The 14,053-nt window shown below is 40.8% G+C and overlaps 1 protein-coding gene across 1 annotated transcript in view; it reads right to left on the minus strand.

Annotated features, from left to right (window-relative positions):
- Positions 1-369: 369 nt before the first annotated feature.
- LOC125533179 overlaps positions 370-14,053 on the minus strand; it is a 54,945-nt gene continuing 41,261 nt past the window's right edge. The window contains exon 3 of the mRNA XM_048696926.1: positions 370-455. Within this exon, the coding sequence (XP_048552883.1) occupies positions 370-455 (86 nt within the window). The remainder of the gene's footprint in view (positions 456-14,053) is intronic.

Raw genomic sequence — 14,053 nt, forward strand, 5'->3', positions numbered from 1 at the left:
TATGCTCACTGACAGAACTGTTCTCCTCCATCTTGCAGCTATAGAACTTATTCTCTTCAATGGGCTCTCTGCTTGAAATATTCTTCAATCTTTTTGTCATTGTCTGTGATACCTTAGGATACTTATTGGAAGACTTCATATTTTCTCATATTCTGTGTGCATTTTATGTCTTGAGAATATGCTTACTTTTCAATTCGTCTGTTGTTAAGTCAGGACTAACCTTCGCATGACGTTCTCATAAAAACTCTCGATGCGTATTGAAGTTTCCCATCCACGGTTCGCCTTATTTTATGTACAACTCTAGTATAAAAGAGCATTACGAGCTCGAACATCACTCGAACTAGTACACAAAAGTAATGAGAACTGTAGCTATACATCAGCTTTGCTGAACGCCTGCCAACATTCATTAACATCTGGTGTTGCTCTCATCTCGAGGTCGAGGGTCCTGGACACCGCTGGGATGGGCAAGAATCAAGTTAAGTGGAATGTATGATAAACTCAATAGACTGGTGCGGTGGGTCGCCATGACGGTAATTGCTTCTGTCCGACAGCAAAATAGACGCGAGTAATCCATCAGTTACGGACCCGAGTCGAGTAGTTTGCTAACAGCCTACAATTGACATCTCAGATATTCAACTTTGCTTTGCATCAGGAAGCCGATTACAATATGTGACACATCGGAGCAGATCAGGCTGTACTGTGCCGACGCAATTTATCTACAAATCTATAACATAAACAAGCAAGATAATAACTAATCGGAGACGCGGTTAGATTAGTATTGCATGTATTAAATTGCATAAGGTTCATGATGACATCAATATTTAACTTATAAGAATCCTGTTGTAATCGGACAATAGATAAGACGCGCAATCCACTCGCTCTTTAATCCTCTATAGTGATTATACGTAGATCAGGCAAAGAATGAACGCATAACCATGTCCGAGTGGCTCGAAGAGATTGTTGGAGGATGGAGAGATTATGATTTCAAGTATAGTGGTATATCATGTCACTGCTATGTGTTGAAGATCATAAATCTACTATAGCGATGTTCATAGCGTATCAGCTACCGGGAAGTTCCTTTCGGATCGGCATCGTTGGTTCTGGAACGGCCATATGATGGTATATGCTTGGCTCGGTCAAGTATACACCTGAGTATTTCCGCGTCTGTGCAGACTGTTCTTGCACCACGTGTGTATTTGAAAGCGTACGACCTATCACACCCGATATCATGTGTGTCCTGGCGGACGACGTAATGAGACCAATAATACCACTGGTGCACTACTGTAGGACTTCTGCAAGAAGGTAGAGCAACATATTACGGTGACTAATAATATGATGCGGAGCAGATGCATTCTTATAATGCGTCCAACCGAAGAGGCTAGCAATGAGTCGGAAGACAAGCAAGATAAAGAGTGCTCGCATAAAGAAGTATGAACTACGGTGTGCGGCATGGCGCTATACAATATCTACAGTGGGTGATATGATAATAGGCCCATACAGTCCATAGACGTAATGCTTGCCACTATATAGTGCATCTCATGTCAATCTCCCGAAGCACCGTCATGATCAGCAAGCACATGCATCAAAATCGGTACGCAGACAAGCTCATCATAGATAAATAGCACTCCCATACCGATTCGTTACAGAGCAACAATTCCGTCTGTTCATACGCCAATCTGTAATCTCAATCTTATGCTTCCACGACGCACCGCTTAGTGATAAAGTAAAGCATTACAGGCGATTGCATTGCATACAATAAAGCGACAACCATATGGCTCCTGCCAGTTGCCGATAACTGCGGTTACAAAACATGATCATCTCATACAATAAAATTTAGCATCATGTCTTGACCATATCACATCACAACATGCCCTGCAAAAACAAGTTAGACGTCCTCTACTTTGTTGTTGCAAGTTTTACGTGGCTGCTACGGGCTTAAGCAAGAACCAATCTTACCTACGCATCAAAACCACAACGATAGTTTGTCAAGTTGGTGCTGTTTTAACCTTCGCAAGGACCGGGCGTAGCCACACTCGGTTCAACTAAATTTGGAGAAACTGTCACCCGCTAGCCACCTTTGTGCAAAGCACGTCGGGAGAACCGGTCTCGCGTAAGCGTACGCGTAATGTCGGTCCGGGCCGCTTCATCCAACAATACCGCCGAACCAAAGTATGACATGACGGTAAGCAGTATGACTTATATCGCCCACAACTCACTTGTGTTCTACTCGTGCATATAACATCAACACATAAAACCTAGGCTCGGATGCCACTTGTTGGAACGTAGTAATTTCAAAAAAATTCCTACGCACACGCAAGATCATGGTGATGCATAGCAACGAGAGGAGAGTGTGATCTACGTACCCTTGTAGATCGAAACATCAGCAAGCGTTATGTTGATGTAGTCATACGTCTTCACGGCCCGACCGATCAAGCACCGAAACTACGCACCTCCGAGTTATCTATGCACACGTTCAGCTCGATGACCGCATCCTCGCTCTGGACTCTGAGGCACTGACGCCTAAAATGTCGGTGGAAGAGTTCCTCAGTACATTCGATCGGCGAGTCGTAACGAGTCTTCAAGATGCCAATAACCTCAAGTCGCAGGGGCTAGTGACAGGAGCTTTATAAGCACACCGAATATATTGATCTGTGTCTGAAGGACTATGGTGGAAGGAGGCGACACCGCACACGGCTAAGTAAATATGATCAACGTGAGGGATCAACTTGTGTCTCTAGGGGTGCCCCTGCCTCCGTATATAAAGGTTCAAGGGAGGGGGGCCGGCCGGCCAGGAGAGGCGCGCCAGGAGGAGTCCTACTCCCTGGGAGTAGGACTCCCCCCCTTTCCTAGTTGGAATAGGATTCGTGGAGGGGGGGAAAGAGGAGAGAGAGGAGGAAGGGGGGCCGGCCCCCTCTCCTTGTCCAATTCGGACCAAGGGGGGAGGGGCGCGCGGCCCATCTCTGGCCACCTCTCCTCTCTTCCACTAAGGCCCACTAAGGCCCATATACCTCCCGGGGGGTTCCGGTAACCTCCCGGTACTCCGGTAAAATCCCGATTTCACCCGGAACACTTCCGATAAAATAGGCTTCCAATATAGCTTTAACATATCAATTCTTTATGTCTCGACCATTTCGAGACTCCTCGTCATGTCCGTGATCACATCCGGGACTCCGAACAACTTCGGTACATCAAAATGCATAAACTCATAATATAACTGTCATCGAAACCTTAAGCGTGCGGACCCTACGGGTTCGAGAACAATGTAGACATGACCGAGACACGTCTCCGGTCAATAACCAATAGCGGAACCTGGATGCTCATATTGGCTCCTACATATTCTACGAAGATCTTTTATCGGTCAGACCGCATAACAACATACGTTGTTCCCTTTGTCATCGGTATGTTACTTCCCCGAGATTCGATCGTCGTCCTCCAATACCTAGTTCAATCTCGTTACCGGCAAGTCTCTTTACTCGTTCCGTAATCCATCATCCCACAACTAACTCATTAGTCGCAATGCTTGCAAGGCTTATGTGATGTGCATTACCGAGAGGGCCCAGAGATACCTCTCCGACAATCGGAGTGACAAATCCTAATCTCGAAATACGCCAACCCAACATGTACCTTTGGAGACACCTGTAGAGCTCCTTTATAATCACCCAGTTACGTTGTGACGTTTGGTAGCACACAAAGTGTTCCTCCGGTAAACGGGAGTTGCATAATCTCATAGTCATAGGAACATGTATAAGTCATGAAGAAAGCAATAGCATCATACTAAACGATCGGGTGCTAAGCTAATGGAATGGGTCATGTCAATCAGATCATTCAACTAATGATGTGATCCCGTTAATCAAATAACAACTCTTTTCATGGTTAGGAAACATAACCATCTTTGATTAACGAGCTAGTCAAGTAGAGGCATACTAGTGACACGCTGCTCTGTATTCACACATTGTATTATGTTTCCGGTTATACTCTGATGAATTATTAACGTATTGATTTGGGGTGTTCCTCTGTGGAGATATAATACAATCCTCCAAGATTAACGTAGAGCATCGTCATATGCCAACTTAAACATTTATCAATGTATTATAGAGTAAATAAATTATAATACTTTATTATTGCCTCTAGGGCATATTTCCATCGAGTAGGGAGCCAATGATGGAGCATCCAGGTTCCGCTATTGGGTTATTTGACGCAAGAACGTGTCTCCGTCATTGTTCCTACATTGTTCCGACCTGAGGGGGTCCGCAACGCTTAAATGTTACGATGAAGCTTTTATTCCCAACATAGTCCTATGTGAAATCTTATTTACGCCAAAGTTTATAATTGTAAATAGATGTACTAATCGAAATCGTACCCAAAACTTAAACAAAGAGAGTCACAGTGGTCTCTAGTGTAGTTATGAGAGAAGATAGAATCACCCCGACTACAGTATATCGTACTGGGGAGTTGTTTGAAACCTCATTAGTAAATGTAAGTGTTGAGGGTATCTTATCCGATAATCTGGTCGAGACCGTAAAGTAATTTACAACCGATACTATGAGTAGTTCAATACCTTGGACGACCTCTTGAGATACTATTATCAGGCTGATAGATTCATCAATAAGCAAACAAACATACGGACATAAAGAAGGAATTACCACGACGATGGAGATCTGTCAAAAACGATGAGATAGGTTTATCTCTTCTCCTTCGAAGGTTACTCCTGGAGGGTCTAATTACCGCGGAGTAATCACGGGGGAAGAAGTATATGTGGCCTTTATTTGAGAGACTTTACTAGGGGGAGCGGAGGGCAGGCCGCATGCCCCACTCAAACCACAATTTGACTAACTAGATATAAACTCAGTTAATGCTTGGGACTTGAGGGGAGGCGGTGCAGGACAGTCCTTACCCTATCCTATTTTAGCATTTCCTCATTCCCCTCTTCCCCTTTCCTTGCTAGAATCTCCACTATCAACTAAACAATACTTGAAAAGTGACTGCGCTAAAATTCGTTAGCTAGGAAATGGGGAATCAACTATTCTCAGCATCCGATGGGAGTAGGACTCCACTAGGCAGCTGCAAAGAAAATGACGCAAAATTCGAGTATACGGGTGAGCGCCCTAAGTGTGTCTGTTTCTTACACTGCAAGAATCCCGCCATACGGCAACAAGGTACTCTTTCCCTCCTTCAAGTTCATATCGGTGGGGCACGGGCGCCACAAACGGTTCACCAACTTGGGACACGATAACACTATGAACATATCATTATACTCTTAGCCGATGTGCGGTGCCCAGCCTCACCAGCCATAATCCTTGATAATATTGTTAGCAGTGGTTAGAGCGATGGGCCTAGGCGACGGTAGAACCATACACAGAATCGTCACCGGACAACCCCCCCTTTAAAAATTAAAAATCAAAACCCGAAAACATCGTAAGAGGGCTAGATTGAATTATTGTATTACTAAAACAGTAAAACAATTAATGGGTTGCCGTTCTAACAAGACCGCTATGAATCCATGGTTAACGCCCTCTAGCCTAGGACAGGAACCCAATCGATACGAAGCTGACACTTCTTAATGTGATGGCTCACATACAGTAAGTAATAAGACTCATCGTTTAACGCCCCTAGCTGATGATATAATGATGCTCACATAAAAGATAAGAATTGAAACATAAAGAGAGCATCATGAAGAATATGACTAGCACATTTAAGTCTAACCCACTTCCTATGCATAGGGATTTTGTGAGCAAACAACTTGTGGGAACAAGAATCAACTTGCATAGGAAGGTAAACAAGCATAACTTTAAAAACTTTAAGCACATAGAGAGGGAACTTGATATTATTGCAATTCCTACAAGCATATATTCCTCCCTCATAATAATTTTCAGTAGCATCATGAATGAATTCAACAATATAACCATCACATAACATTCTTTTCATGATCTACAAGCATAGAAAATTTACTACTCTCCACATAAGCAAAATTCTTCTCAATACTTCAAATTAGAGGAGTAATGAGAAAAAATAATCTCTCTCGTGTTTCAATACAATTCTGCATTCCTCGTTAGGATTTTTGTTGAGAATTGATTAGTGTCCCATCATCAAAAGAGAGCAATCGTTCGGAAGTCCTACGGTATCAAATTTATTGGTGTTGTCTTGATAGTCATATATGCACATTAAATAGAGTATAGTGAGTATCAGGACACAAGTGAAGAATAATAGGGTTAGGGTCCAGAATATAATCATCGTCATACTGAAAAGCTTACTAGGTACAATGTCTATTAATCATAATCATCAACTACTTTTATATAGGCAATAAGTGTCATCAAACAATAATCATAACTCACTATGGGTAGCTAACGGCTCGGTATTTGTTCGTCGAATGAAGCGAGTGCCGCGGAGCCTGACAATTAACGCGTACAGACTTTACAGCAAGACTCGAGAGATCCTACCTCTTTTACCAAAGAATGATGTGGGCGTAATGCACCCAGTACTGTGGCTGGCGGGTAATCAAGTTTATAACTCCAAGTTTAGTGCTATTTGAAACGCGAGGGTGCTACCTTGGGCACTCTGTGGATAAGCGTTTAAAACCAGCACCACACTTGACAAACTATATTGTGGTTTGGGAGTAGCGTTCCAGGTAACGATTTGGTTCTTGGGCTAGCGTCCAAATCACTTTTATAACTGGTCACGCCGTAGTCAACCACTACTTGCAACAACAATTATGAGGACGTCTAAACTTGTTTTGCAGGGACATGTTGTGAATGATGATAGGTGGTCAAGAACATGGATTGAGCTGAAAATTCTTATTGTATGAGATGAATCATATAGAATTCAACAACCTCCAAAATAGTGGGATCATCAACTTCCTAAAGTTGACACAGTCTTCTCAAACCCACTTTCATCAATATTAATAACATCATAAACATGAGGAGGCATTAGCTATCATCATAAATAGAATTTAGCTCATCAAAGACTAGGGGGACTAAAAATATCATCGTTCATCAACGTATAGCATACCGAAAGCTTGCGCATATCATGACGATTATATGATGCATCAAACGACCATTTCTTAAATACATGTTATTTGTCATCATCAAACATACGCATACACCTGCCGCAAAGCCTTGGGACCTTTTCTCATATCATAGGGGTGCATCCACCTCTCATGGCATTAATATGAATAGATGGATAGCACCGCATAATACGTATATTAATGCACTAAGCGGATAGCGGATAAAGCAATTTCAGTTCATCATACACACAGACAGAAGTTAAAAAGGAATGTGCACATTGTGGGAGAGGGGATGAAAATTTTATTACACTTTGTAACTCACTCTTAATACTTTTTTCTTCTACTATAATGTGTGGGTGTTTAGATACTCTTTTTTGTGTGAGCTCACGATGGAGATTAGTAATGGGGTTGATGAGCGATCGGAGGGTGAGAAGGTTAGGTGATGCACGCGCATTCCTCGACCTGGCGTTGCTTACCTCGGAGATTGGAGAATCGCAAGCACAAGATGATCGATGGCATATCATAAAATCTAGACTTAATAAAGTATATAATGAATAAGGTAGTATAGATTCTTGAGATGTTAATTCTCTTCTTTTTGCCAATCTCATGTATTCTTGAGCCTCTTTTGAGTAATTTGAGTACTCGGTTAGCTATTTTCTATATGAGTTCGTATTTATGTCATACTCACTAAATTGGTCAAGACAAAAATAGTAGAGTGCGTACCCTGAGTATCGCATGCGTATGCTTCCACACCCGCAACAATATAACGTATTCGGTACAGTGACACACTTTCTTCTAGACTCACAGTCAAAGAACAAATCAACGTAGTATTGTTGTGTGGAATAGTGTGCATTCACATACTCTATATAGTCTATACTATCGCAATTGTGCATAGCTCATAGTTCTCGACACACCGCAAGAAAGATACATAAGAGGAGTTGAACTTGATCTGATGACCTCGAATGCACTAGCTTAAGGGTAATCAAGTTATCTTAATACAGCAGATATGATTGGCCTTTGCGAGAACCACACATGGAGACTTTGATCATGAACGAGAAAATAGCATTGGAGCTGTATAAAATGTGGTAGACGGCGGTGAAATCATAATAAGCGAGTTTTCATATCAAACATAGGTGGATGTTCACCATTGAACACTGATTGCAAAACGCCATTCACTGCTATCGCATGATACGGTTATGATGGGTATAAGGTGTGGATTTGGATCGGTGATCACTTAGAGAGAAGGATTAGAAGGGAAATATATTGAATATTTCATGCATATATATCGTGAGGCTAGTTCTTTTCAGGAGTAATATGAACTCCTAGATAGAACTTTAATTTTTATAAGATCTCGAGATAACCCATAAGATATTCTCTTATGGCGTAAGTTCTATTGCACAATTCTTATGTTATTCATCATAATTATGCTGTGCGTCGTGTTGCTTGTGCTGTATAAGCTTCTATGTATTCCACCAAAGTTGACATGCTTATATAGAGACATTTTCATATGTACTGACGCTGTGCGTAATCATATTCATTTAGTTTAGCATATGTTCCTAGAGAGAAACTGATGTGTACATACACGCTAACTGAATCTAATGTTGGCAATCATGATCATCTGATCCGCGCGAGGAGATTGTGATCCCAAGTGATGCTAGAGGTTTATCTAAGTAAATTTTGCTAAAAGTTGGCCACCAGAAAAGAATATATAAACATTATGTTCTCATAGACGGATTCGCTAAGACTTCGTAGGCTGACGACTGTGATCGAGAGACTATTTGCAGCTGGATGTTATCCACATCAGTACCGTTTACAGGCAACAGATTATAGATGGTATTTAGACATACACAGATATATGTGCAAGGAACTGTAACTTTGAGTAGTAGGTCAAGTGAGCACTCACTAAGTCTTTAATGGTCTTCAGATCGGTGACTCTTTCTATAAGAGTAACGGTTTGAACATTATGATCCTTATTATGTAAGATGTTCCAGGAGGTTGAGTTAATTATTATCAAGCACACACTCACTCACGTGTACAGAGTTGAAGAGGAATATGAATACTCACGCAAAACAGTATATATTGCATAATGATAGATGGTTGAAGAATAGCTGCAAAGAGTGAGGACTATCTAAGTGACGCTAGTATTGGGTCTGTGAGTAGCTACACCATCGTTTTTTTCAATTTTTTCGCGATAAATCAAGTGGGAGTTAATCCTGCCAGATAAAATAGTGGGATTGACCCATAGAAGTGTCAACTGGCGTCACCCTATAGAAAGAGTGCAGTAGATGTCATTCAGGTGGCATTGAACTTGATCACAACCTATATACTATCAGTACGCTGGATGACGATGTAGTAATTCCGCTCCTGATAGTGGTGCTCATGATGCTCCTGAAATCGACCGACAAAGGTGTGCAGAGAGATTTCGTAAGAGAACGAGCATACAGAAAGATGATTGATGGTTTAACTAGATCAATCTAGTATTCGATAGGCACTAGAACATAGGCCAAAGGGAAAGAACTAGGGAAGAGTCTTTCTAGTAAGCAGAGATCGTCAAGCACATACGGCAGGGGAAGTTGCCTGTGAGACATGAGTGGTCCTGACAGTGATACGCGCAGCGACCGAAGTCTGGACCAAAAGCCTGAGACTTACAGTGTTTCCTAAACTTGCCCACAAGCATAAGGCCTTGGGTCTAACTGGACAAAGGTCAAGAAACATAGGCAGTCGTCTTGTGTCCCAACACGATTTATGGTGGATAAGAAGAGCGGATGGCTAAAGCTAATAAAGGTAATAATTATGTCATATAACAAGTCTATGATGATAGTGATTTACTTTTGAACTTAGGTGTTTTCTTAGGAGCCAAACGTTGTCCTTCAAGTAGATTCTGTGTACTAGGTTCAGCTTGTGCTAAGAATTATAACTTTGAATATCGGGTAGTTGCGCAGAATGAACAGATGCACTGAGTTAAGGGTGGAAGGTTGAATCATGTGTTGCTGCATTGGAAAAGGTCAGTATCCGCAATTAAATTGAATATGATCAATCAGGTCCGTCAATTACACTCCCTAGTACGTGTATTTCGGGACTTGTGCTTGGAACACTAAAATATAAGTAGCATTATATTGGTTTATGAAAGTTGGTATATTGTGTGGGAGTGCCACATAAATATGATGTCTATCGATGGTTTATTGCAATTAGCACTAGCTGTCGTTACATTCACATAGTAGTAGAGAATTACAGAATGAGTTGAGATGTACGTGTTATTGACAATGTAATAGATACACAACTTATATGGTTACAAACCACTCCAATGGAAAAATGTGGCTATCGTTGGCTTAAATATCTTGGATTGGTATCAGATCGTAGTGATACACGATTTACATAATATTGAAACACTAAGAAAAGAGTATGTTTTGTCAAATATGTTTCACATTGAAAAGATATGTGCATACAATAAAACATTTTGTACGAGAGGTCAGCCTGCAATAGTGGGTTTTAAAGGTCAAGTAGAAGTCTAGGACGTACATAAGTGTCGCGACAATGGAGAAGCACTAACTCGCGCAGCTGATAGGGATTTTGGAAATCAACATATGAGCTAGCTATGGCGAGATATCCATAAGCCTTATGGCACATAGTTAACTAACCAATAGACGTTAGCAATATCGTTCTCAGCGGAACAATAGAGATCGAACGCAAATGACTTTATTGGAAAAATATATTCTCGCATTCACTCAGATAATTGTAATGACGAATATAGAATTTGGTGAATCATGTATGTTATAGATAGTGCTCCGTACGGTCACGGAGATATATGCATACTCACTATTTACAGAGGTACTCCTATCACAAGATGATCTCGCAGTACAGATATGGGTATATCTACTTGATGAAACACAAGTCTGAAACGTTTGAAAAATGTTCAAATAGTTTCAGAGTGAAGTGGAGAATCATCGTAACAAGAAAATAAAAGTTTCTACGATATGATCGTGGAGGAGAATATTTGAGTTATGAGTTTGGTCTTCAATTAAAACAATCTGGAATAGTTTCACAAACTCATGCCACCTGGAACACCACAGCATAATGGTGTGTCCGAACGTCATAACCACAATTTATTGGATATAGTACAATCTATGATGTTTCTTACCGATTTACCAATATTGTTTTGGGATCATGCATTAGAGACATCTGCATTCACATTAAAAAGGGGCACCATCTAAGTCCGTTGAGACGACACAATATGAACTATGGTTTGGCAAGAAACCAAAGTTGTCATTTCTTAAAGTTTGGGGTAACGATGCTTATAAGAAAAAGTTTCATCATGATAAGCTCAAACCCAAATCGGAGAAATGTGTCTTCATAGGATACCCAAAGGAGACAGTTGGGTACACCTTCTATCACAGATCCGAAGGCAAGACATTCGTTGCTGAGAATTGATACTCTCTAGAGAAGAAGTTTCTCTCGAAAGAAGTGAGTGGGAGGAAAGTAGAACTTGATAAGGTAATTATACCTTCTCCCTTATTGGAAAGTAGTTCATCACAAAAATCTGTTCCTGTGACTACTACACCAATTAGTGAGGAAGCTAATGATGATGATCATGTAACTTCGGATCAAGTTACTACCAAACCTCGTAGGTAAAACAGAGTGAGATCCACACCAGAGTGGTAACGGTAATCCTGTTCTGGAGGTCATGTTACTTGACCATGACGAACCTACGAACTATGAGGAAGCGATGATGAGCCCAGATTCCGCGAAATGGCTTGAGGCCATGAAATCTGAGATGAGATCCATGTATGAAGAACAAAGTATGGACTTTGATTGACTTGCCCAAAGATCGGCGAGCCATTGAGATTAAATGGATCTTCAAGAGGAAGACGGACGTTGATAGTAGTGTTACTATCTACAAAGCTAGAATTGTCGCAAAAAGGTTTTCGACAAGTTCAAGGTGTTGACTACGATGAGAGTTTCTCACTCGTATCTATGCTTAAGTCTGTCCGAATCATGTTAGCAATTGCCGCATTTTATGAAATCTGGCAAATGGATAAACAAAACTGCATTCCTTAATGGATTTATTAAAGAAGAGTTGTATATGATGCAACCAGAAGGTTTTGTCAATCCTAAAGGTACTAACAAAATATGCAAGCTCTAGCGATCCATCTATGGACTGGTGCAAGCATCTCGGAGTTGGAATATACGCTTTGATAAGTTGATCAAAGCATATAGTTTTATACAGACTTGCAGTGAAGCCTGTATTTACAAGAAAGTGAGTGGGAGCACTACAACATTTCTGATAAGTATATGTGAATGACATATTGTTGATCAGAGATAATGTAGAATTATTCTGCAAAGCATAAAGGAGTGTTTGAAAGGAGTTTTTCAAAGAAAGACCTCGGTGAAGCTGCTTACATATTGAGCATCAAGATCTATAGAGATAGATCAAGACGCTTGATAAGTTTTTCAATGAGTACATACCTTGACAAGATTTTGAAGTAGTTCAAAATGGAACAGTCAAAGAAAGAGTTCTTGCCTGTGTTACAAGGTGTGAAGTTGAGTAAGACTCAAAACCCGACCACGGCAGAAGATAGAGAGAGAATGAAAGTCATTCCCTATGCCTTTGGCCATAGGTTCTATAAAGTATGCCATGCTGTGTACCAGATCTATTGTATACCCTACACTGTTTTTGGCAAGGGAGTACAATAGTGATCTAGGAGTAGATCACTGGACAGCGGTCAAATTATCCTTAGTGGAAATAAGGATATGTTTCTCGATTATGGAGGTGACAAAAAGGTTCGTCGTAAAGGGTTACGTCGATGCAAATTTTGACACTGATCCAGATGACTCTAAATCTCAATCTGGATACATATTGAAAGTGGGAGCAATTAGCTAGAGTAGCTCCGTGCAGAGCATTGTTGACATAGAAATTTGCAAAATACTTACGGATCTGAATGTGGCAGACCCGTTGACTAAACTTCTCTCACAAGCAAAACATGATCACACCTTAGTACTCTTTGGGTGTTAATCACATAGCGATGTGAACTAGATTATTGACTCTAGTAAACCCTTTGGGTGTTGGTCACATGACGATGTGAACTATGGGTGTTAATCTCTTGGTGATGTGAACTATTGGTGTTAAGTCACATGGTGATGTGAACTAGATTATTGACTCTAGTGCAAGTGGGAGACTGAAGGAAATATGCCCTAGAGGAAAATAAAGTTATTATTTATTTCCTTATATCATGATAAATGTTTATTATTCATGCTAGAATTGTATTAACCGAGAAACATAGATACATGTGTGAATACATAGACAAACAAAGTGTCACTAGTATGCCTCTACTTGACTAGCTCGTTGATCAAAGATGGATTATGTTTCCTAACCATAGACAGAGTTGTCATTTGATTAACGGGATCACATCATTAGGAGAATGATGTGATTGGACTTGACCCATTCCGTTAGCTTAGCACAATGATCGTTTAGTTTATTGCTATTTGGCTTTCTTCATGACTTATACATGTTTTATGACTATGAGATTATGCAACTCCCGTTTACCGGAGGAACACTTTTGTGCTACCAAATGTCACAACGTAACTGGGTGATTATAAAGGTGCTCTACTGGTGTCTCCAAAGGTACTTATTGAGTTGGTGTATTTCGAGATTATGATTTGTCACTCTATTGTCGGAGAGGTATGTCTTGGCCCACTCGGTAATGCACATCACTATAAGCTTTGCAAGCATTGTAACTAATGAGTTAGTTGCGGGATGATGTATTATGGAACGAGTAAAGAGACTTGCCGGTAATGAGATTAAACTAGGTATTGAGATACCGACGATCGAATCTCGGGCAAGTAACATACCGATGACAAAGGGAACAACGTATGTTGTTATGCGGTTTGACCGATAAAGATCTTCGTAGAATATGTAGAGCCAATATGAGCATCCAGGTTCCGCTATTGGTTATGACCGGAGAGCATGTCTCGGTCATGTCTACATTGTTCTCGAACCCGTAGGGTCCGCACGCTTAACGTTATGATGACAGTTTCATTATGAGTTTATATGATTAT

The sequence above is a fragment of the Triticum urartu genome, chromosome 1, assembly GCF_003073215.2.
Source record: "Triticum urartu cultivar G1812 chromosome 1, Tu2.1, whole genome shotgun sequence".
Lineage (NCBI taxonomy): Eukaryota > Viridiplantae > Streptophyta > Magnoliopsida > Poales > Poaceae > Triticum > Triticum urartu.